At 30.6% G+C, this 21,419-nt stretch overlaps 3 protein-coding genes across 3 annotated transcripts; 2 read left to right on the forward strand and 1 right to left on the reverse strand.

Moving 5' to 3' along the window:
* Positions 1–220: 220 nt before the first annotated feature.
* Positions 221–11,077, forward strand: Galphai (G protein alpha i subunit). Its single transcript, XM_070644162.1, has 5 exons — positions 221–715; positions 6,932–7,403; positions 7,471–7,565; positions 7,650–7,838; positions 7,985–11,077. Exons 1-5 carry the CDS (start codon positions 598–600, stop codon positions 8,173–8,175), a joined length of 1,065 nt encoding a protein of 354 aa, XP_070500263.1. The 5' UTR covers positions 221–597; the 3' UTR covers positions 8,176–11,077.
* A 73-nt stretch (positions 11,078–11,150) lies between these two features.
* Positions 11,151–16,882, reverse strand: LOC139093442 (farnesol dehydrogenase-like). Its single transcript, XM_070644171.1, has 3 exons — positions 16,705–16,882; positions 12,628–12,669; positions 11,151–12,172 (listed from the first exon to the last, which is right to left on the reverse strand). The coding sequence occupies exons 2-3, from the start codon at positions 12,656–12,658 to the stop codon at positions 11,439–11,441; spliced, it is 765 nt and encodes a 254-aa protein (XP_070500272.1). The 5' UTR covers positions 12,659–12,669; positions 16,705–16,882; the 3' UTR covers positions 11,151–11,438.
* Positions 16,883–17,445: 563 nt separating this feature from the next.
* On the forward strand, positions 17,446–20,552 carry Top3beta (topoisomerase 3-beta). Its single transcript, XM_070644149.1, has 4 exons — positions 17,446–17,589; positions 17,655–17,706; positions 17,793–19,893; positions 20,067–20,552. The coding sequence occupies exons 1-4, from the start codon at positions 17,551–17,553 to the stop codon at positions 20,431–20,433; spliced, it is 2,559 nt and encodes an 852-aa protein (XP_070500250.1). The 5' UTR covers positions 17,446–17,550; the 3' UTR covers positions 20,434–20,552.
* Positions 20,553–21,419: the final 867 nt, after the last annotated feature.

Here is a 21,419-nt window from a genome sequence, read left to right on the forward strand (position 1 = left end):
GGCAACAAAGTAGTCATTAACACAGATATAATTGCTATTTTTTAATTAATAGACTTAATTTGTATCAAAAGCATAAAAATTCTATGTTAAAAAAACATAGAAAAGAGTAACGGTCGTTGAAAATTTAAACACATGTAGAGGGGCATGTCAATAAACATAGAAATGTGTAACAGTCGTTTGAGTTTCAAATTTCAATCTTTGTAAAAACTGAATAGTAGCGTTTTGCTTCTAGGAATATTAGTTTAAGTCATTTTTTTTATATCATTTCATGATTAAAGCTGGAAAAACGAGTGAAAATTGATTAATAGTGTAATGATAATAATCAAAATGATGGAGTTTTTATGAAAATTACCCTAGTTTTCTCATAAACATTAAAATACAAGATTCCTAAGAAAAAAACTTACGAATTTAAGCGTTTTTTGTGAGATCCAAAAAAAGAAGTTGTAAAAAGTGAATAAAGTGCTGAAAACTTGATTGACGATTAATATCGCTGTGAATTATTATCTAAAATATCATTTATTTCATAGAAATAAATTTGTGTCTCATATTATAATAATTTTTTAAAAAAGAAAAGTGACAAGAAATAGTGCTACAAAAATGGGTTGTATTAATTCAAAAAATCAAAAGGAAGCTATAACTCGTAGTAAACAAATTGATAGGATTCTAAGAGCTGATGGAGAGAAGCTAACATCGGAAGTCAAACTGTTGCTCTTAGGTATGTAAGATGATAAAGTTTAAATAAATAAGACAGAAACTATGGGAAGTTTATTTGATCAGCCGACTATGATTAAGAAACAAGAACTGGGTGTTCATCGCGTCTGATTATTTTATTTCATACAATATGTATGTAGTGGTAAATTGGTGCGGTCGCAAGTGACATCACAGCGTAAAAATCATGGATAACGGTCGTGTGACTATTCTGAAGTGCATAAACTTTTTTTTTGATGTAATTTGTGAAATTTCAAACAGCAGTGATTGTTGAATTGTGAATTGATGGACGGGACGGATGTGTGAAGCTATTTTTTGCTGTGCATTCAGAATCATTATGAATAGATTGTACTTCATAAAACTATGAATGTATGCTTGCTTGTGTAGCACTCATTGCTGGTCTATGATTAAAAAACTCTTAACTGATATGGTACAAAACATTCATTCAGTCATATATTCTACATGCCTTCGTACTTATTATTGACAGATAATGAAAAAAAATATCTATCATACTTTAATTCATGCATGTATATTTTGTGTGTGACTATAGATTATTATTATAACAATTGTTTCTTCGTATTCACAGCAGTTAGTTAGTTAGTTAGTCAGTTAAGAGAGAAAGAGTTAGATACAATACGTGATTCTAATTCAAAAATATTCATGCAACTTTTTCCGCTTATTTATCATTGTTGCTTGATATTTGTTACTGCTGTGGCTCATGCGAATTGTCCACTTAAATTTATTCTATACCAAAGAGGAGGTGCCGCAATTTCACTTTTTTTTATACTACATTATTTCCTTCTTCTGTCTTCTGCTCTTGTTAATGCAATAATAAATTGTCTATAGAAATGAAAGGAAATTGCTTGGGATAGGTTCAGAAGTAACGACAATTAGATAGACAGAGAGAGACCTTAGAAAAATAACTTTAAGTAATTATTTCGCCTACATTATTATCGTTTCCGACTACTTTAATTTATACACACAAAGAGAGAGGTAATGCCTGTTTGTAATAACAATAACAATCTCTTGAGGTTTTCTTTAAAGACACTATTTCAGCATTATCCATCCAGATGAGTAAAAAGAGTAAGAGAAAGAGAGATTCCGACGTACATAGCTAGTTTCCATAATTTAATTTCGAATGTGGGAAAAAAAGATCTATTTTTACTTTAAATTATTTTTCTTTTTTGTCTGTTCCTCTTCTTTCTATTCCATCAACTTCTGTTTCTGTACATTGAAACAATTAAACTCCGTTTTTTTAATATTCATTCGCATATTTTTTTTCACTTCTATAGCGCCCCGTGTTGTTTGCAAAGATTATTAGTAGGCATCAGTTCTCAAGAATTTCATTTGTAATTGTTATGACTAATGTGATTTTTTTCCTCCTTTATTGCATGCATTTTACATGAATTTCTCATTCATGGATGATAGACTAGATGTATGACTGACTCTTTTTCTTTCTCTTACACATTGGATTTCCTTAAGTACATAATAATTTTCATGGTTGAATTGTTTGTTTGTATGTCTTACTAAAAAAAGTGACGACCCTCGTACTTGACGAATTTCCGTCAAATCGACCGTAAAATGCAAAAATGTGATATAGAGACGGGAGAAATTTAATATTTTTTTTTTATTTTTACATACAATAACATTTTTTTTTTGTTATTTTTAAAAGGTGATGATGAAATTATGATGAATAATAAAGAGTAATGGTGCCGCATTTCTTTGCAATCCAATTACCTCGAAAGCTTATTTTGTGGGTGATTTGTTTATTAAGGCAGAGGTTAAAGTCGTCGGTATACTTAATATACACAAACATGGAATATAATTTGCAATTGATAACGACGAAAAGTATGAACGTCATTGACACTAATGACTGATTAAAGCGTCTTGAAATATATATTTAAATTTTGAATGATCTGCACAAATTTAAAAAAATAACGGTTTTAAAATATTTGAATCTTGTTTAGGAAATTCCCATCACATTTTAAGTCATGTCTGAGTCAGCAACAGACAAAATGCAAACATCAGCATTCTCAATTGTGTATAAAATAAGCAATAATATGATTCTTGATAATGTGGAATGAATAATGATGGCAATAAAATGTACTAATAAAAATAGACAATAAAATATAATCTAAGAGGTCGGGATGATTAGTTGACCTGCGTCAAAGAAAAACATATAAATTAATTACTGTGCAAAACTCTTGCTTGAGGAATAAAAAAAACAATTTTTTTTATATACACGACAATATTCGTGAACTAGATTGACACTAATGAAAGAAGATAATTTGTTTGTGGATAATTAAAAAAGTATTTTAATAGGTTTGCCATATTATTTGTATAAAAGTGACTTGAGAGATTGCTACTCAACTGTATTTCTTCTCAACTGCTTGTTTGAGTTGTGAATCACGATATTTTCAAAGATCTACAACAATAAAAATTAATTCATACATTTGGAAATATCTAAATAGACTTTAATTGATGTAGCTGATTCATCGTTCAACTCTAATTTCGTGTTCCGATTGATTTTTTTTTTATACTTCCATAAATTTTCATCTAATCTCTCAGCTGTTACCTGAAAAATAAAAATTGAAATCAATTTAAATATTTAACAATCTTTATTATAACGGGTTTAAAATGTTCATATTGGGAATTCTAAATAATATTGAATTTTTTGTGTATTTTTGGAGCATTAATTGGATGGTAATTTCATTTTGTTGTATTTTTAATGAAGTTGAGTGTGTTTTGATAATATATTTGCTGATTTTTAGCATTTCAAAGTTCTAAATTAACATAGAAAGGCTATTTTAAAGATTTAAGGATTTTAAAGGCTTGCTGTAAATTTAACGGCTTTCTGAGTTTTGAAAATCGTTCAAAATTTGGTAAATTTAAATTTAAATTTTAAAGCAAGCCGTTAAAAATTCAAAACTATTTCAAAATATACCAGCTTTTTGAATTTTGAAAATCGTCAAAAATTTGCAAGATTTTGATTCAAATTTTTGAAAACCGTTAAAAGTTCAAAATCATTCCAAATCATTTGCATTTCAATTAATTTGTTTACAAAACAGATTAAAGCTGCAGCAATCCATTTTAGGAGTTGCTGACATTGCCGTTCTTCAATAATTATTCAATATTTCTCACTCATTTTCGGTGCTTCCACTCACATACGTACGTACATCAAAACTATTTCTATTTATAATGGTAGTAATTTAAATAAATTAATTTCATAAATGAATCCATTCATTCACACCTAACATTGTGAACCGAAAATAATAATAATAATACGTCATGGTTATGGGAATTTAAAAATAGCAAAATTGCAGAAAATGAATTGATTCTGTTGTGTAATTTATGTAGCTAAGAGCAAAAATATAAGTATTGCAAGTTGAACGATTTATATATTTTTTTGATAACGATAGCTTGCTTTTTAGATCACATAAAATAATATGCTGTACGTCATCAGTAATAACAATTTCAATGCCTCAAATAGCTTGAACTTTTTCTTTATGAATATTATGGCATTAAAAACATTTTTCGAACAAAAATAGACATTTCATTAAAAATTTAATGTCTTAAACACCTAGTGACAACATTTTTTGTTTTTTTTCGTCACATGTCAGCACCATCTTCATATTCATTTGATATCATTTCATTGTTTGTTCAGTCAACTATAGAATTGGTAGCAGTTATTTCGCTGACTGTGTCAAAATGTGTCAATCAATGTATTACAAAATTTAATTTGGAATAAATCCAAAGAGGAAAATAACAATTTCATGACTTTTTTTTCAGTCAATCAACGCAGCTCTTCCCCATGTACATGAGTACACTAAAACAATTGAAATGCGGCTTGTATGGAAACAAATGAAAACTTGACTTTCATTTTTTTTATTTCATATTGTATGTTTTATCCATCCTCGTGCTGCAAATATCAGCAATAAGTTCTATTCATTTTTTCATTATCAGCAACGTACTATGTCAATTTGATTACATTATAAATATAAAAAAAAAATTCTTTCTCGTTTAAACATGCTCATTTCGTCATAACATTATGGCACATACCTTTTATTATTAGGCTTCATAATTATGAGTTAGTTCCAAAAACATGTTTACATATCCGACTCTATGGGAATGCAATGAAAGCTTGGCTGTTTTGCTTGCAATTGCAAGTGACTTTATTTTTTTATTGTTTCTTAATTTTGCTGCAGTATTGAATATAAATCGGGCATTGTATTCAAGTATCCATGGATTTTTTCTGTCTGGAGATCAGAATTCAACTCCTCTTCTATCTCCATTTAGGTTTGTAATCCTAAACATTAAAGAGTTAGGCAATATTTATAAAATTGAGTAATTATCAATTTTAAATCTAGATGTTTTAGGCTTGATTTACTAGAATGTGAATTAATGAGTAAGATGTCATGATAGTTCAGTTGATAAGATGCGTGTCAGGAAAGTTGATGTAGTACTCCAGGGTACGAATGAGTTATGTGATTTTTCAGCCAACTTTGGACTATTCAGCTTCTTGGGCACAGCCATTCAAGATGTAATAAATTAACAATTTGGCAATGTGAGATGTTAGAGCGGGTCATGAATGATGAAGCTAATAGACGAGAAAGATGTGAAAGCCGTAAATTTATTATGTAAAGGTTCCTACTGAAACAAGTTCAAAATACTTGAGTTTGTAAATAGCTGCTGGATTTACAGAAACACCAAAGAGTGTGCTGCTTATACCTGGGCTTATACATCATAGTATAGTATTAAGTTAAAATAGAAGCGCTTGAAGGATGTATGATCTTGTCCTTCGATTTAAGATGGGTAATAAACAATAATAGTATGTGCTTTATAAAGCATAAATTAATCAAAATCAGCAAAATATTATCATTAAAATAATTCTTTCCTCAATTCCAAATCAGATATGATTAAATTTTAATTTAATTTTATTGCTCATTCATCTGGTTGCTCTCAAAACTAAATATAGAACACTAATTTTGTTAGATTTAAAAATGTGGCACAGATTATTCATCAAAACTCAAAAAATCATAGACCTTGAACTTATCCTTAATTCATATGGTCAATAAAAATGTTAATTTATGTCTTTTACATCCTCAAAACATTAGAATTCCCAAAAGTATGTTTAACACATTTATTTATGGCCAATACAAGCAACAATGGCAATGTTCCGTATGATTTTTGCTTTTTTATTCAATGAAAAATAAGAAAACAAAATGTAAAAGGGCATAGACATTTTTGAAAATGCAGCACACATATATGAGAGAATAATAAACATGTGTCAGCCACTTGTTGGCAACTAATAAGCCGGAAAAATGTGCAAATTTATCCACATTTTAAGAATTAAGAAGTACAGTGAGGCAGCAGCAAGTAAATTACTTAATATTTAAAGAATTTCATTTATTCAGCGACATACGCTGACTTAATTGAATAATTAAATGGAACAAATCACATTTCTGACATGAGCGTGCGATAATAATAATTAAATTTCTTTTGAGTTCCTCTCGTAAACGATTATCTCTCTTATTATTATTATTTCTATGTTCCAAACAATTAATAGCAAAAGTTTGTATGAATGAATAACTGATAGACGAGCTAGCTAGCATGATGAATAAAAAATATAAAAAAAAGCGGAAAAGATTTGGCAATAAAAATACGTTCATTGAATGAAAGGAATTGGAAAGAGACAGACATACAGCAAATGTTATGAATGAAAATTGGAATGAAATTTTTTATGAATGAAGTAGGAGAATTGCTCGCTATTTGACATTTTTTTTATTTAATGACCTCACTCACGATGGTGATAACTAAAATAAACATAATTCTCTTAGTTCCAATTTGGATTCCATTAATTGACATCAATTGAAAGTTTTGATCTCTCTCGGAGGGGGGTCAATCATAAGCGATGTTTGACAGAATTAGTGTAGGTGTAGTCTGCCTGTATCAATTTGTTCATGTCTATCAATTGCTTATTGGAATAATGACGTAATTTTGTGTTTGAAAATTTAACGGTCAAAAAATATTTGAAATAATTTATCAAAAATTATTTGAAAATTTAACGGTCAGAATATGTGCAGCATAAACTGTCAAAGACGTTACAAAAGAACGACTCCCCAGTTTACTGTCTTTAAGTGATTAAGCAATATCTATTAATATGATGATTGACATTAAATGCTTCTCAATGCTAATTTTGTAATTTAATCAATTTCATTTAAAGGTGCCGGTGAATCTGGTAAATCGACAATTGTTAAGCAGATGAAAATTATCCATGAAACGGGATATTCATTGGAAGAATGTGAACAATACAGACCTGTTGTCTATAGTAACACAATTCAAAGTTTAATGGCAATAATTCGTGCGATGGGTCAATTACGTATAGATTTTGCTGACCCACAAAAGACGGATATAGCTAGACAATTTTTCACATATGCGAGTGCGGCGGAAGAAGGGGAATTAACTCTTGAGCTCGTAAATTTGATGAAGAAATTGTGGTCTGATGCCGGTGTTCAACAATGCTTTGCACGTTCAAGAGAATATCAATTAAATGACTCTGCTGCATACTACCTTAATAGTCTGGATCGTATTTCACAGCCGAATTATGTGCCGACACAACAAGACGTTCTTAGGACGAGAGTTAAAACAACAGGAATTGTAGAGACACATTTTAGCTTTAAAGGATTACATTTTAAGTAAGTTGTGCCTCATTTCCGTTCATTGTCTTTTAATTTCTCACCATTTATGTCTTTCCTTTTATAGAATGTTTGATGTCGGTGGACAAAGATCCGAACGTAAAAAGTGGATTCATTGTTTCGAAGGTGTAACAGCAATTATCTTTTGTGTAGCATTATCAGGTATGATCATGAAAGTGAAAAATAAAAAATAATGACAATCATTATAATAATTATCATTTTCTCTTTAAAATGTCCATGGTGTAGGCTACGATTTGGTGCTTGCGGAAGACGAGGAAATGAATAGAATGATAGAATCAATGAAATTATTTGATTCAATTTGCAATTCAAAATGGTTTGTGGAGACATCAATTATATTATTTTTGAATAAGAAGGACTTGTTCGAAGAGAAAATTCAGAGATCGCCCCTCACTATCTGCTTCCCAGAGTACACAGGTAAATCATTTTAACGGAAATTTAAATTTTGAATTATATGACATGAAGTTGGCTTCAGTTATTGATTTGATTTTTTGAAATACGTTAAATTTTGAAAAGTAATAAACTACTGAAATTTAATTTTGTTATTTTATGCCATGTTTTAGGATCCAACACGTACGAGGAAGCGTCGAGTTATATAAGAATGAAATTCGAGAATCTCAATAAACGAAAAGATCAGAAAGAGATATACACCCATCTTACATGTGCCACGGATACAAATAACATTCAATTTGTCTTCGATGCAGTAACAGACGTAATTATCAAAAATAATTTAAAAGATTGCGGACTTTTTTAAAAGTCATCCATGTGAATTATTTTTATACTACTAATCCAGTAGTAAAAATGTTGTTATTGGAATAATGTGCTTTGTTCATCAGAATCATCGAGAGAAGTGGAAAAGAAGGAAGTAAAAAAAAGTTTAAATGTTTAATCGGCACATTTCGTTTTAGTCCCGTAAATTTCATTATGTCGATAAAGACATCAGAAAAAATAAATCAACAAAGCCGTTAAAGTTCACATTATGAGTAAAAATTTAAAAATATTTATAATTTAAGGTCAAAGATTAAGTTCATTTTTAATGTCATGAACACCATTATAGAAAGTATAAAGTTTTTAACCCAACTATCAACATTCTTTCTAAAAAAAATTTCCATGATTTTCTTTATGTCAGTGCTTCTCAAGCTTTATGGCCGCAGAACATAATCAATTAAGTCACAAAATCTTCATAGTTTCTCATACCTTCAAATCCATCCTCTATGAAGCATGTTCCAGGCTGAAAGTTTGAGAAGTACTGCTTTATGTTTTAATTTTATAAATTACATTTTAATTCAATACAATTAACGATGACATTAATTTACTTGCACTTTTAAATCGAACTTCTTACTAGTGAAATTCATTGTGATAAATTTACACTTTTTCATATTAAATTTATGTATTCATTTCTGAATCAGTTTCTAAAAAAACCAAGAAGAAAAATGTAAAACAAAACATTAAACATGCCATAGAAAAAGTTTTGTGACTATTTTTATTTGTCATTCCTATTATTCATAACAAAATGTACTTTAATAATAGAAAAAGCAAAATCGAAAAAAGCACACAAAAAATCGAGAGATGTAACAGACAAACTTCAATTTTCAATGTGCTGGAACTAATGAATAGATATTCTAGAGTCAATTTGATTAAAAATCACACAGGGTCATAAAAAAGGTTATTAATTAAGATATAAAAAAAAATGATTGGAGAAAGCTGTTCATTGATGTTTTCAGCTTCACACGGACTTGTGCAAATTGTGTAATTTAGCTTGATGTGACAACTGGAATCAAGTATGATGATTAAGGAGTCAATTTGTTTTTTTGACTCACAATTGGGCATTTTAATAAATAAATTAGGGTGATATAATTTATGTAAGCATACAAACAATTTTACCCGAAAATGAATAAAAATTACAAGTAAAACTGATGACTGTGCCCCAAAAAATACGTGCAGTAATACAGACAACTCATTCAGTTGTTAACTGCTCAAAATTAATCATAGAATGTCAAAAATTGTTGATAAAAGTATGATATTCGTGGAAATGAATCTTGACAATAATGCATCAATTTGATTGTAGTGCCATTTCATCGTCTATTAGAGGCTTTGATTTAAAATCGATTTTAACTGATTTCAAAAATTATAATTTTCTAAGAAATGAACTTTTTGTTCAAAAAATTTTTGACGGTTATTTTTTGAAATTTTTTGAATCGTTACTTTTTACTCAATTTAATTTAACCGTTATTAATCCTCATCCAATTTAAATTAATAATTTAATTCTATGTGGTTAAAAGGCGCCTTCAGTTCACATTAGCTGAACATTACTCATCAGTTAGTATCGATAGACTGCACTTTGTATGCTTACATCACACAATCTTGATTACAGAGATCACTGAAGCTAAGTTCATATAATTTATAGAAAGAATGCGTTAAGTAATCAATGTATCTATTTTCTCCGCGCACAATTAAAAAAGCATTTATGCTCTATCATATCTAACTAACTACAATATCACAATGAATGAATGAAAAACTTTTTATGCTTAAAGACTGATGAGAATTTCTCATTAAAGCACAATGATGATAAAGAAAAGAAAAATTTACATAAACGTACAGACCTTTACGCAGAAACAGCAACTTCTTCTTTACATTCAACTTTAATTCAATTTATTCTGTACATATATAATTTGAATATTCATTGGATTCATATCTTCTTTATTTTATGTGGAGCTCTCTCACGTTCCTCCTTTTTATGACAGTTTGAAATAAGTGTAATAAAAAATCACGCAACAAAGTATTATGCATTTATTAAGAATAATAAATTTTCTCTTCATACTTTATACAATTTTTTTTTTGTTCCATACTCTATATATACTTTAATGATATCAAGCTTCTTTTATTTTTGGCTACATCCAAGTTGTTTACAAAAAAAAAAAAAAAATTATTTTCAGACAATACTTTTTATAGAATGAAGAAATAAAGCAAGAAATGATTTGTAAAATCTTTTCAATTTTTCAATGATAATAAACGAGAATGAAAATAGTGAATTGTTTAGGTATCTATATAAACATACATTAAAAAAACACAAGAAGGAATAAGCAGAATACAATGAATTTATTAATGTTCAATGATTAAAAAAAAAAAAATACAAATCAATGTTAATTTGTTAAGCATCAATAATTATTCCCATTGTAACTGTTATATATCAACAAATTTTGCCTATCACATGTGTGACTCATTTCAAACGGATTTTTTTAAAAATTTATCAAAAAAATTGACTTACAGCCAACTTCATTTGATACAATAAAAACCGTTAAATTTGAATACACGTGGATGATAAATGATGATGTGCCAGTGGTTATCCGGAATTTAATAAATTCGATAATATCACATATTTGACTCTATCTCTCGTGTTGAGAGACAAAGCGAGAACAATGAGATTTATGGAAGGGAATTAAATAAAATTGTGTCAAATTTACAAAAAAAAAAAATTAAGGAAATGAACATGATTTTTTTGCAAAACTTTATTGATAATATTTATACACATATAAAAGACATTTTTGAAGAATTTTGCGAAAGAGAATGAATAACTGATATAACTAGCATATTTTGATAAAGAGAAAACAAAGGAAGATTAGACCTTCTGAATAAAGAATCATGGAAAAAATATACACATATTAATTTTTAGATGTATTGCAGCTATTAATAATGAAATTGCTAGATTAATAAATAAAATAATAGTAATTATTTTATGTAACTTTCGTTCCTTTATTTATCAACACATACACAAATTGACATTCAATGACTTTTCATCCGTACAGCTTAACGATCAACATTAAATTCCCTGAATTTACAGAAAATATAAAAATAATATTAAAAAGATCAACGAACTAGCCAGCAAGCAGACTGCAACTTTCTAGAAAGTGAAAGCTTCACTGAGAATATTCTCATAAAAATGCATGATTATCGTCAAAGTAAAAAGCAAAATTAATTTGAGATTCATAAGATACAGATGTGTCTGAGATTTTAAATTTACAAGTCAGCTCCAGTAGCACGAACAATCAGATTAGTAATGTGCACCTCATATGGCGTTGTCAGCAAATATATAACTTGATCAGCAACATCTTTAGCTCTTAAAATAGGATTTTTGTACACAGCATCTTCATCATCAGTTTTGACATCGGCATTTTTGTAAAGATTTGTCAAGACAACACCCGGTGCGATGTTAGTTACGCGAACTTTACGGTTCTTCATTTGGTTCAATTCAAATCGCATTACTTCATTTGTAGCTGTCATGGCATATTTAGTTCCATTGTAAACACCAATTGATCCGTTATCCATTACTGGAACTACACTGTGTCCACAAACTGAACTAATATTGATTATGTATCCATATTTGTCACGAGTTGCCATCGATTTAAATGCTAGACGAGAAACTCGGACATGTGCTGTATAGTTAATATTGACATTAAATTCAAGTTCCTTCATTGGCTTGTCATATTCAAGAATTCCAATTGTTCTTAATATTCCTGCATTATTAACTAAAATATCACATCCACCCAATGTATCTTCAATCCACTTAAATGCAGCTTCCGTTTGATCATCTTTCGTTATGTCACAGACAATTGCATGAATGTTGTCATTTTTAGTGTCGGCTTTTAACTTATTTATTGTTTCAATGTATATATCAAGTCCAACAACTTTAATTCCATTTTCAGCGAGTTGCTTGAAGATTGTGAAGCCAATTCCAGAATTGGCGCCAGTTACTAAATAAAGTAAACAAATTTTTGATCAAAAAATTTTGAATTATATCAAATTTATAAATCTTTTGGTAATTAATTATAATGTGCCATCAAGTAACAGTGGAAAGTCATCAACAAAGTGAATTAAGTAGCAGCACTATGGAGAAAACTCAAAAAAGGTGGTAAATTTCATTTAATTTAAAAAAATTTAAAATTTCATATTTTTTTGGAAATTTTTCGAATAGATCGAAGTCAACATTGAATTGATACAAAGAACATCGGATACATATTTACATACTATAAAAGAAGCGAATACCGGAATAACATGAAATTATATCCTATAGCACATACAAGAACATAGTGGAATGGTAAAGAATATAAATTGGAAAATATTCAAATATGGACACATTTGGAATTGTAAATGGCATTTAAATAGCTTTCCTGAATGATCACAACACAGAAAGTAATAAGTTACTCACCAACAGCAACAGAATTTTGCCACTTGTCCATTATTTGTTATTATTCGTGTCAAATAATATATAATCATAGTAAACATGAAATATAAAAATGTGAGAAAAGATGAGATAATAAACAGATCTCAAAGATATAACATGGCGCAGCTGAAAATCAGTGATTTGGTGATTCCAATCGACATAAATGCTGTTTCTTTAAAAGAAGAATGGAGAAGATTCAAGAGAGAGATCAATTGTCTGTTTGAAATCTTCGAAATTGAGAAGAAAAGTGATGCAATTAAAATCGCATATCTGAATTTGCTCATAGGACGTGAAGTAGCAGATCTGTATGATCAATTAGAATTGTCTGAAGAGGAGAAAAATTGTTTTCAAAAAGTCATCGATGGTTATGAGAAGTATTTATGTATCAAGTCGAGCATTTATATTCATCGAATGAAGTTCCATCAAGCAACTCAAAATGATAATGAAACATTTGATCAGTTTGTATCCAGAGTGCGTAAATTAGCATCAGATTGTGATTTCAAAGATAAAGAAGAGCAGTTAAGAGACCGAATTGTGATTGGAATGAAAAATTCAAAAATGAGAGAAAAATTAATTTTCGAAAATGAGTTTTCATTGTCTACTGTAATCGAGAAAGTTCGCGTGTATGAACTACAACGCAGTGAAATGAAGAAGTTAGAAGTTTGGAAAGGTTTAAAAATTGATGAAATTATCGACAAGTCTTCAAAAACCAGCAGTCAAATCAAAAGGTCTTCGAATGTCTTTAAGCCTGCAAGTTGCAATAATGAAGAAAAGAGTTTTTTTGAAAGAAGCAAAGCAGAATGTAAAGAAGGAGGAAAGATTGATGCAATGGTGGGTAAGAATTGTAGAGATGAAGATTTAATTGTCAACTCAATAAGGTATGTGAGTAGTCTGTCATGGTATAAAAGTTTGAAAATCAATGAAAAAATGATAAGGTTTAAACTAGATACAGGAGCACAGATAAGTACAATTACTGAGAGAATATTTCGGAAGTTTGAAGATAATTTTAAAATTTTTCCAAGCCATTTAGAGCTAAGGTCTTATTCAGGTGGAATAATTAAGCCCACTGGTAAAGTGATATTACCAATAACGTTAAAAAATAAGACATATTATGAAGAATTTGAAGTATTAAAAGGTAATTTTGAGCCTATTTTAGGATTAAAATCATGCATGAAGCTGAATTTAATTTCGCGCATAGACGCAGTTAATATTGATAAAAAGCTTTATAATGATAAAGAATTAGTGAAGTTTAAGGAACATTATAAAGACGTATTCGAAGGTTTAGGAAAGTTTAATAAGCCTTTCAAATTATATTTACAACAAAATGCTATTCCATTTGCCGCAGCACCTCGTAGAATTCCATTAAAGTTGAAAGATAAGGTTTTAGATAAATTGAATGAAATGGAAAATCTTGGTGTGATTTCTAAAGTGAATGAACCGCGTGAATGGATTAATAATATAGTTGTTGTTGAAAAAGGCGAGAAAATTCGAGTTTGCATAGATCCGAAGCACTTGAATAATGCCTTGAAAAATTTTCGTTATCCAATTCCTTCGTTAGAAGAATTAAGACAAGACCTGAAAGATGCAGAATATTTTTCTGTATTAGACTTGAAAGATGGGTTTTGGCATATTGAATTGGACGAAGAATCAAAGAAATTATGTAGTTTTAGTACTCCTTTTGGAATGTATCAGTTCAATCGTTTACCATTTGGCATTAAAATAGCTTCGGAAACTTTCCAAAAATACATGTTTGATACCTTCGGAGATTTAAAGGGTGTCAAATTTTATATTGATGATATTATAATTTTTGGAAAGAATATAAAAGAGCATGACTTAAATGTTAAAGCAGTTATGCTAAGAGCCCGTGAAAGAGGCATTAAATTTAATATAAAGAAAGTGCAGTTTACGGATAAATCAGTAAAATTCTTTGGACATATTTTTTCAAAGAATACAGTTAGTATTGATCCAGCTAGAATAGAAACTATACGGACATTCCAGTTCCGACTAATAAAAATGATGTTCAGAAATTTCTAGGTGTAGTCAATTATATGCGCAATTTCATTCCACAATTGCCGAAATTAACGCATAATATTAGAAATTTATTGAAAAAAGATAGTGAATTTGTTTGGCAAGCTCAACATCAAAATGAATTTGAGAATCTTAAATGCGTCATTAAAGATTCAGCTTGTTGTGCTTCATTTGATGAAAGTTTACCTTTAGAGCTTGAAACTGATGCATCGTCATATGGTTTGGGTGCATGCTTGAGACAAGGAGATAGGATTATTTGTTATGCATCTAGATGCTTGTCAGATATTGAGAAAGAGTATGGTCAAATTGAAAAGGAATTTTTGGCTGTATATTATGGATGTAAGAAGTTTCATGATTATGTGTATGGTCGTCGTGTGGTTGTCAAGTCAGATCATAAGCCACTTGAAAGTATAATGCTAAAAGATCTATCAAAGATAGGTTCGAGAAGGCTACAGAGGTTACGTCTTAAGCTTTACAAGTATGATTTACTTTTAGATTACAAACCAGGTAGTAAGATTCCTATTGCTGATTACTTATCGCGCTATACAAATGGCTATGTTGAAAAAGATTTTGAAGAAAAAGTCATGAAGCAAATGGTTCACACTTTAAGTATTAGTGATGAAAAGTTGGAATTGTATCAGTCAGAAACTAGTAAAGATAGTGAATTAAAGATTCTTGTTGATTATTACAGAAAAGGCTGGCCGTCTGATAAAACGAAGGTTCCAGATAATATTAAGTCTTTTTATAAAATGAGAAATGATATTCAAGTATCTCAAGGATTAGTTTTCTATGAGGATAGGTTGATTGTTCCAAAGTCATTGCGTAAAAGTGTTTTAGCAGATTTACATGAAGGTCACATGGGAATGACAAAGACCATAAAATTTGCTAAAGAGTCTGTATATTGGCCTAGTATGGCACAGAGTATAGAAGATCTTGTTAGTTCTTGTGAGTTATGCAACACGTATGCAAAGTCGAATCAGAAAGAACCAATTATTCAGCACGATATTCCTCCAAGAGCTTTTGAAAAAGTAGGTTGTGATGTCTTAGAATTTAGTGGAAAGAGTTATCTTGTCTTAATTGATTATTTCTCTAAATGGATTTGTTGCAAAATTTTACCGTCCAAGAATTCGAATACTATCATTTCTAAGTGGATAGAAATTTTTGCTGAACATGGTGTACCTAGGGAAATTATAGCTGACAACATGCCTTTCAATTCGAATGAATGTAGAACTTTCGCGAGTGAATGGGATATATTAATCACAACATCTAGTCCACATTACCCTCAGTCAAATGGATTAGCAGAAAAGGCAGTCAATTGTTAAAAGCATGATGAAAAAGACAAAAAACGGTGATCAGTTATGTATAGCTTTGATGAATTACAATAACACACCTTTAGGAGATTTAGATTTATCTCCATCACAATTATCACAGAATCGTCGTATGAGAACGAAAATAGTCACAAAAACCGAATCACTAGAACCACGCTTAAATGATGATGTGGTAGAAAAATTTCGAATTAAAAACTTAAAGTCCAAGTTTTATTACAACAGAAATGTTGGTAATGAAAGACAGTTTGATTCAGAAGATAAAGTTTGGGTCCAAAGCCAAAATGGAACTTGGACGAAAGGTAAAATTATTAGAAAACTAGATCAACCAAGATCGTATGAAGTATTACTTAGTAATGGTACTGTTTTGCGGAGAAACTCAAAGTTTCTCAGATTAAACAAGGGTAGCAATACATTAGATTGTGAGGATAGGGAAAGTGTAGGCAGCGATGATGATGATCCACTTTTAGACAGCTTATTTCCATTGCAACTTTCTCAAATCCCAAATGCATCTGCTTCAATCCCTCAACAAAACATCATAAGTCAAAATCAACCTCGAATTCGAAGATCATCGAGAATACCAAGACCACCGCAAAGATATGGACAAACTTAAAAGAGGGAGATGTCAAATAATATATAATCATAGTAAACATGAAATATAAAAATGTGAGAAAAGATGAGATAATAAACAGATCTCAAAGATATAACAATTCGAGTGATCTTTATTTGAACCTTTCTCTGTTAACTGATGTTTACGGAATGAGCACTTTCGTTACAAACAAATCAATTTATATAGTCGTGTGAATGACACAATACTCAAAAAAGAAATATAATAAAAACACTCACACGCGACACAGTCGGGACACGGGAAGAAGATATGATGCTTAAATATACATTCATATTGGTCCATGATATATGTGACCACTGACGATTGACATAAACAATTTAATGTAATTCTGCGTATTTGATTTGTTTTTACAGCACCTCCTGAGTAAATGGGCTGCGGAAAATTTTCCAGGTGATTTTTGGAATTTAATGAGTTAAATTTAATTAAATAACTTTAAAAGCCGGTCTATTGATGTCAATTGCAATAAGCTGATTATTTACATATCTAGGTCACATTCAATTAACTTCTTCGGCTTTCAAATGACTTACCGGCTTCTAGCAATTGCATCTTCCAACACTGATTTGCAATACAAATACCAATAGAAAATACAGCCTTACTCGATCATTCACCGGTAGTATTTAAACAATTCCACATTCACTAATAATCGTTATCTTTTATTCCTCATACCTTTCATACTGCAACACAACCACATGTTATGATTGTTATACTCAAACAATTTAAATCTAATCTCAGGTGAATAAATCCAACTGAGTTTAAACCCAATTTTTAATCGTAGGATTTAAGTTGAATTGGGTTTAAAAAAAATAAACAAACCAGAATTATTTCAGAACGCACTCTTAATTTAAAGTTTCAGCTTCGAAAAATAATTTAATTGCTTAATTAAAGGATATTTCATTCGTAGAAACGATTTAACATCACTCTTCGAGCATGAAGACTGTTTTTATGGTCGCAGAAAAGCCAAGTTTGGTAAGTTAATTCAGTATTTATCATTTCTTATGTTGTGAAAAAAATCTTTTTTCTATTCCACATAGGCGGCATCTCTAGCAAATATTCTGTCTAATGGAAAAGCTACATCTCGTAAAGGTGATTAAACTTTTCATTTAGTTATAAAATTTTTATGATTTTAGTCATAAATTGCAATTATTTATTGAAAAAAATCTGTCTTTCAGGATTTAATGGAGCTTGTTCTGTTCATGAGTGGACAGGAACCTTTCGCGACTCTTCAGCAAGGTTTAAATTTACAAGTGTTTGTGGACACATCAGTGGATTAGATTTTGTCGGAAAATTTAATTCATGGGATAGATGTGATCCAATTGACTTATTTTCATGTCCAGTTGAGAAGAAGGATGCAACACCAAAATTGAAAATGCCACAATTCCTTGCATCTGAAGCGAAAGGATGTGATATTCTTGTTTTATGGCTCGATTGCGATAAAGAAGGTGAAAATATTTGCTTTGAAGTCATGGATGCTGTGTCAAGTTCTATTCGAAATGTTCGATCGACATCTGTTACATTTCGTGCTCGATTCTCAGCCATTACTGAGAAAGATATTAAGAATGCAATGAATAATTTACAATTTCCAAATGAAAACGAATCAAGATCAGTTGATGCACGACAGGAGCTAGATTTACGCATTGGATGTGCTTTCACTCGTTTTCAAACTAAATTTTTTCAAGGTCGTTATGGAGATTTAGATTCGTCTCTGATCTCCTTCGGTCCATGTCAAACACCAACCTTGGGATTTTGTGTACAACGACACGATGAAATTCAGCAATTTAAGCCGGAGTCATTTTGGTATGTTCAAGTTACTGTCGATCCAGATCAAAAGCTTGAATGGCAACGTGTTAGAATATTTGAGAAAGAAATTGCCATGATTTTCTATAGTATTGTAAAGGAACAAAAAGAAGCAATTGTTGAAAGTGTCACGTCCAAAGATAATTTCAAATCAAGACCATTAGCACTAAATACTGTAGAATTAATGAGATCGGCCTCGGCGGGATTAGGGATTGGTCCACATGTTGCAATGCAAATCGCTGAGAAATTGTATACTCAAGGTTACATTTCATATCCTCGTACTGAAACTACAACATATCCAACAAATTTCGATTTACGTGGAGTTTTAAAATTATTTGAACGGTCGACTGAGTATGGAGAAGAAGCGAAAAATGTCATGAATGATTTTATACAGCCGAGAAAAGGAGCTGACGCCGGTGACCATCCTCCGATTACGCCAATGAAAATGGCAAATAGGTCTGATTTTGATGGAGATACATGGCGTGTATATGACTATATTGTACGACATTTTATTGGAACTCTATCACGCGATCTTAAGTATAAAAGCACAACAACCAAGTTTATTATAGACGGTGAAATTTTTACATCAACATCAAATGTCCTCATTGATGCCGGATATACAAAAGTTATGACATGGCAAGCCTTTGGTAAAAATGAATTATCAAATCCATACAATAAGGGCGATCGTGTTCAAATCAAGGATGTTAAGTTAGTTGAAAGTCAAACAGGTCCTCCGACATATTTAACTGAATCTGATTTAATTTCCTTAATGGAAAAGCATGGAATTGGCACTGACGCAAGTATACCAGTTCATATAAACAACATAACTCAACGGAATTACGTTTCTGTTGAAGCTGGTCGTAGATTAAAGCCAACAACACTCGGAATTGTCTTAGTTCATGGATATCAAAAGATTGATCCTGAACTAGTTTTGCCAACAATGAGATCAGCACTTGAAAAGCAGTTAAACTTGATTGCGCATGGAACTGCTGATTTTCGTGCTGTTTTAAAGCACGCCATTGAAATATTCCGACTTAAGTTCCAATATTTTGTCACAAATATTACCAACATGGATTCACTATTTGAAGTCTCATTCTCGTCATTAGCTGATTCTGGAAAATCTCATAGTAGATGTGGCAAGTGTAGACGTTACATGAAATATATTCAGCAAAAACCAGCACGTCTTCATTGCTCTCATTGCGATGAGACTTATTCACTTCCAGTCGGTGGAATTGCACGTGTTTATCGTGAATTGAAATGTCCACTTGACGATTTTGAACTCCTTGCATGGAGCAGCGGAAATAAAGGACGTTCATTTCCATTCTGTCCATATTGTTATAACAATCCTCCATTCCCTGATATGACACGTGGTTCAGGATGTAATAATTGCACTCATCCAACTTGTCAACATTCTCTTACCAATCTTGGTGTTTCGTCGTGTATAGAATGCGATAAGGGAGTTCTCGTACTAGATTGGTAAGTCACAATTCAGACCAAATTTTTATAACGTGAAGTTAGCGCTAAGTTAAAATTCAAATTTTTTGAAAAATTTAACGAACATTTTAAAAAGCGCTCAAAGCAATAGCTTGCTATCTAACTTTGTATGCTATATTCTCATCCAAACTTTCTTTTCTCATTTCTCAAAACAGCACTTCATCACCAAAGAATTGGAAATTGGGATGCAATTCATGTGACTGTATAATCAATATATTTGATGACGCATTAAAAGTAACCGTTGATGAAGATACATGCGAATGTGGCTCACAATTAGTTACGGTAGCATATAAGCAAGAGAAAACACCATTTGCTGATGGCGATGACAAAAAGACTGGCTGCATATTCTGTTTTAATGAATTTATGCCATTGATTGAGAAGCATAAAGCCGTTGAGAATAGACGGTTGAATTCGTCACGCGGTGGACGATCTAGTCGTGGTAGAGGAAAAGGTAGACCTCATCGAGGACGTCCGAAACCACCAAAAGATAAAATGGCACAACTTGCTGCGTACTTTGTGTAAAATTTTCATTTCCTTTTTTTACAATAATAAAATGTCATAATTGTAAATCTTTTTATGTCAAAGTCCAAAACACATAGTATTGTGCAATCGATTAATAAAAATGGAAAAATTTACAGGAATTCTTTCCAGTTTTTTGAACTTGCGCTAAAAAAACAAACTATACTCACGTGATTAAGACCGTAGAGTATATAATAAAAATATATTCAGAATATATATAAACACTCGTAAATATCACAACCAGATTTAATGTCTACGCGAAAAAAGAGCCTTTTCGGGTTCTCCTCGTACATAAAATAAAAACCTGTTCTGTTCTGTTGGGAAACTGGATTGAGATTAGTCATCGTTTAGAAATAAAAAATGTTTTACGATGAATAAATTACGAAGGATAAGTTTACCGGCTGAAAGCTCAATGGTATTTGGGTAAATATGCGTCAAGCTGTTTCATTAAGTTCGCATGCCTCGATTCTAGAATATTATACAATATCAAGTTGTAGAATTCTTGCATGACATTTTTTAACGTATTTTCAGAATTCAATTGAATAACGTATTTTAAAAATTTGAATTTTATGCTGTTTACAGAATTCAGTTGATTTTAAAATTTCACTGAGTAAACATTGATAAATTTTTAACATTAATTTCCTTACAATAAAATTCAATTCAGAGGTCACGAAAACAACAATTTTACGTGCCTAACAAGAAAGAGAACTGATCAGATATGAAAGAAATTGACAGGCTATTGTTATTGCTTATTTTTGTTAAATTAAAGTGTAAATAGTTAATGTTTCATGTGATAATGACCATGTGTGAAATTATTTTGGTAAATCTCAAATCAATTAAGGATCAGTTTGCTGCCAATTCTCAAAGAAATTATCACTTATTGAATGTCAAGTATGCGAATCGTCTGTAATTGATAAATCAATAGCTTAAAGCTGTTAATGTCATCCATAAAAGGTCATGATGATAGAATCAAAATATGTAAGTAGCAT

This window comes from Chironomus tepperi, unplaced genomic scaffold (assembly GCF_022539635.2).
Source record: "Chironomus tepperi strain 1889 unplaced genomic scaffold, CSIRO-AGI_Ctep_v1 contig_16, whole genome shotgun sequence".
In the NCBI taxonomy this organism is placed as follows: Eukaryota; Metazoa; Arthropoda; class Insecta; order Diptera; family Chironomidae; genus Chironomus; species Chironomus tepperi.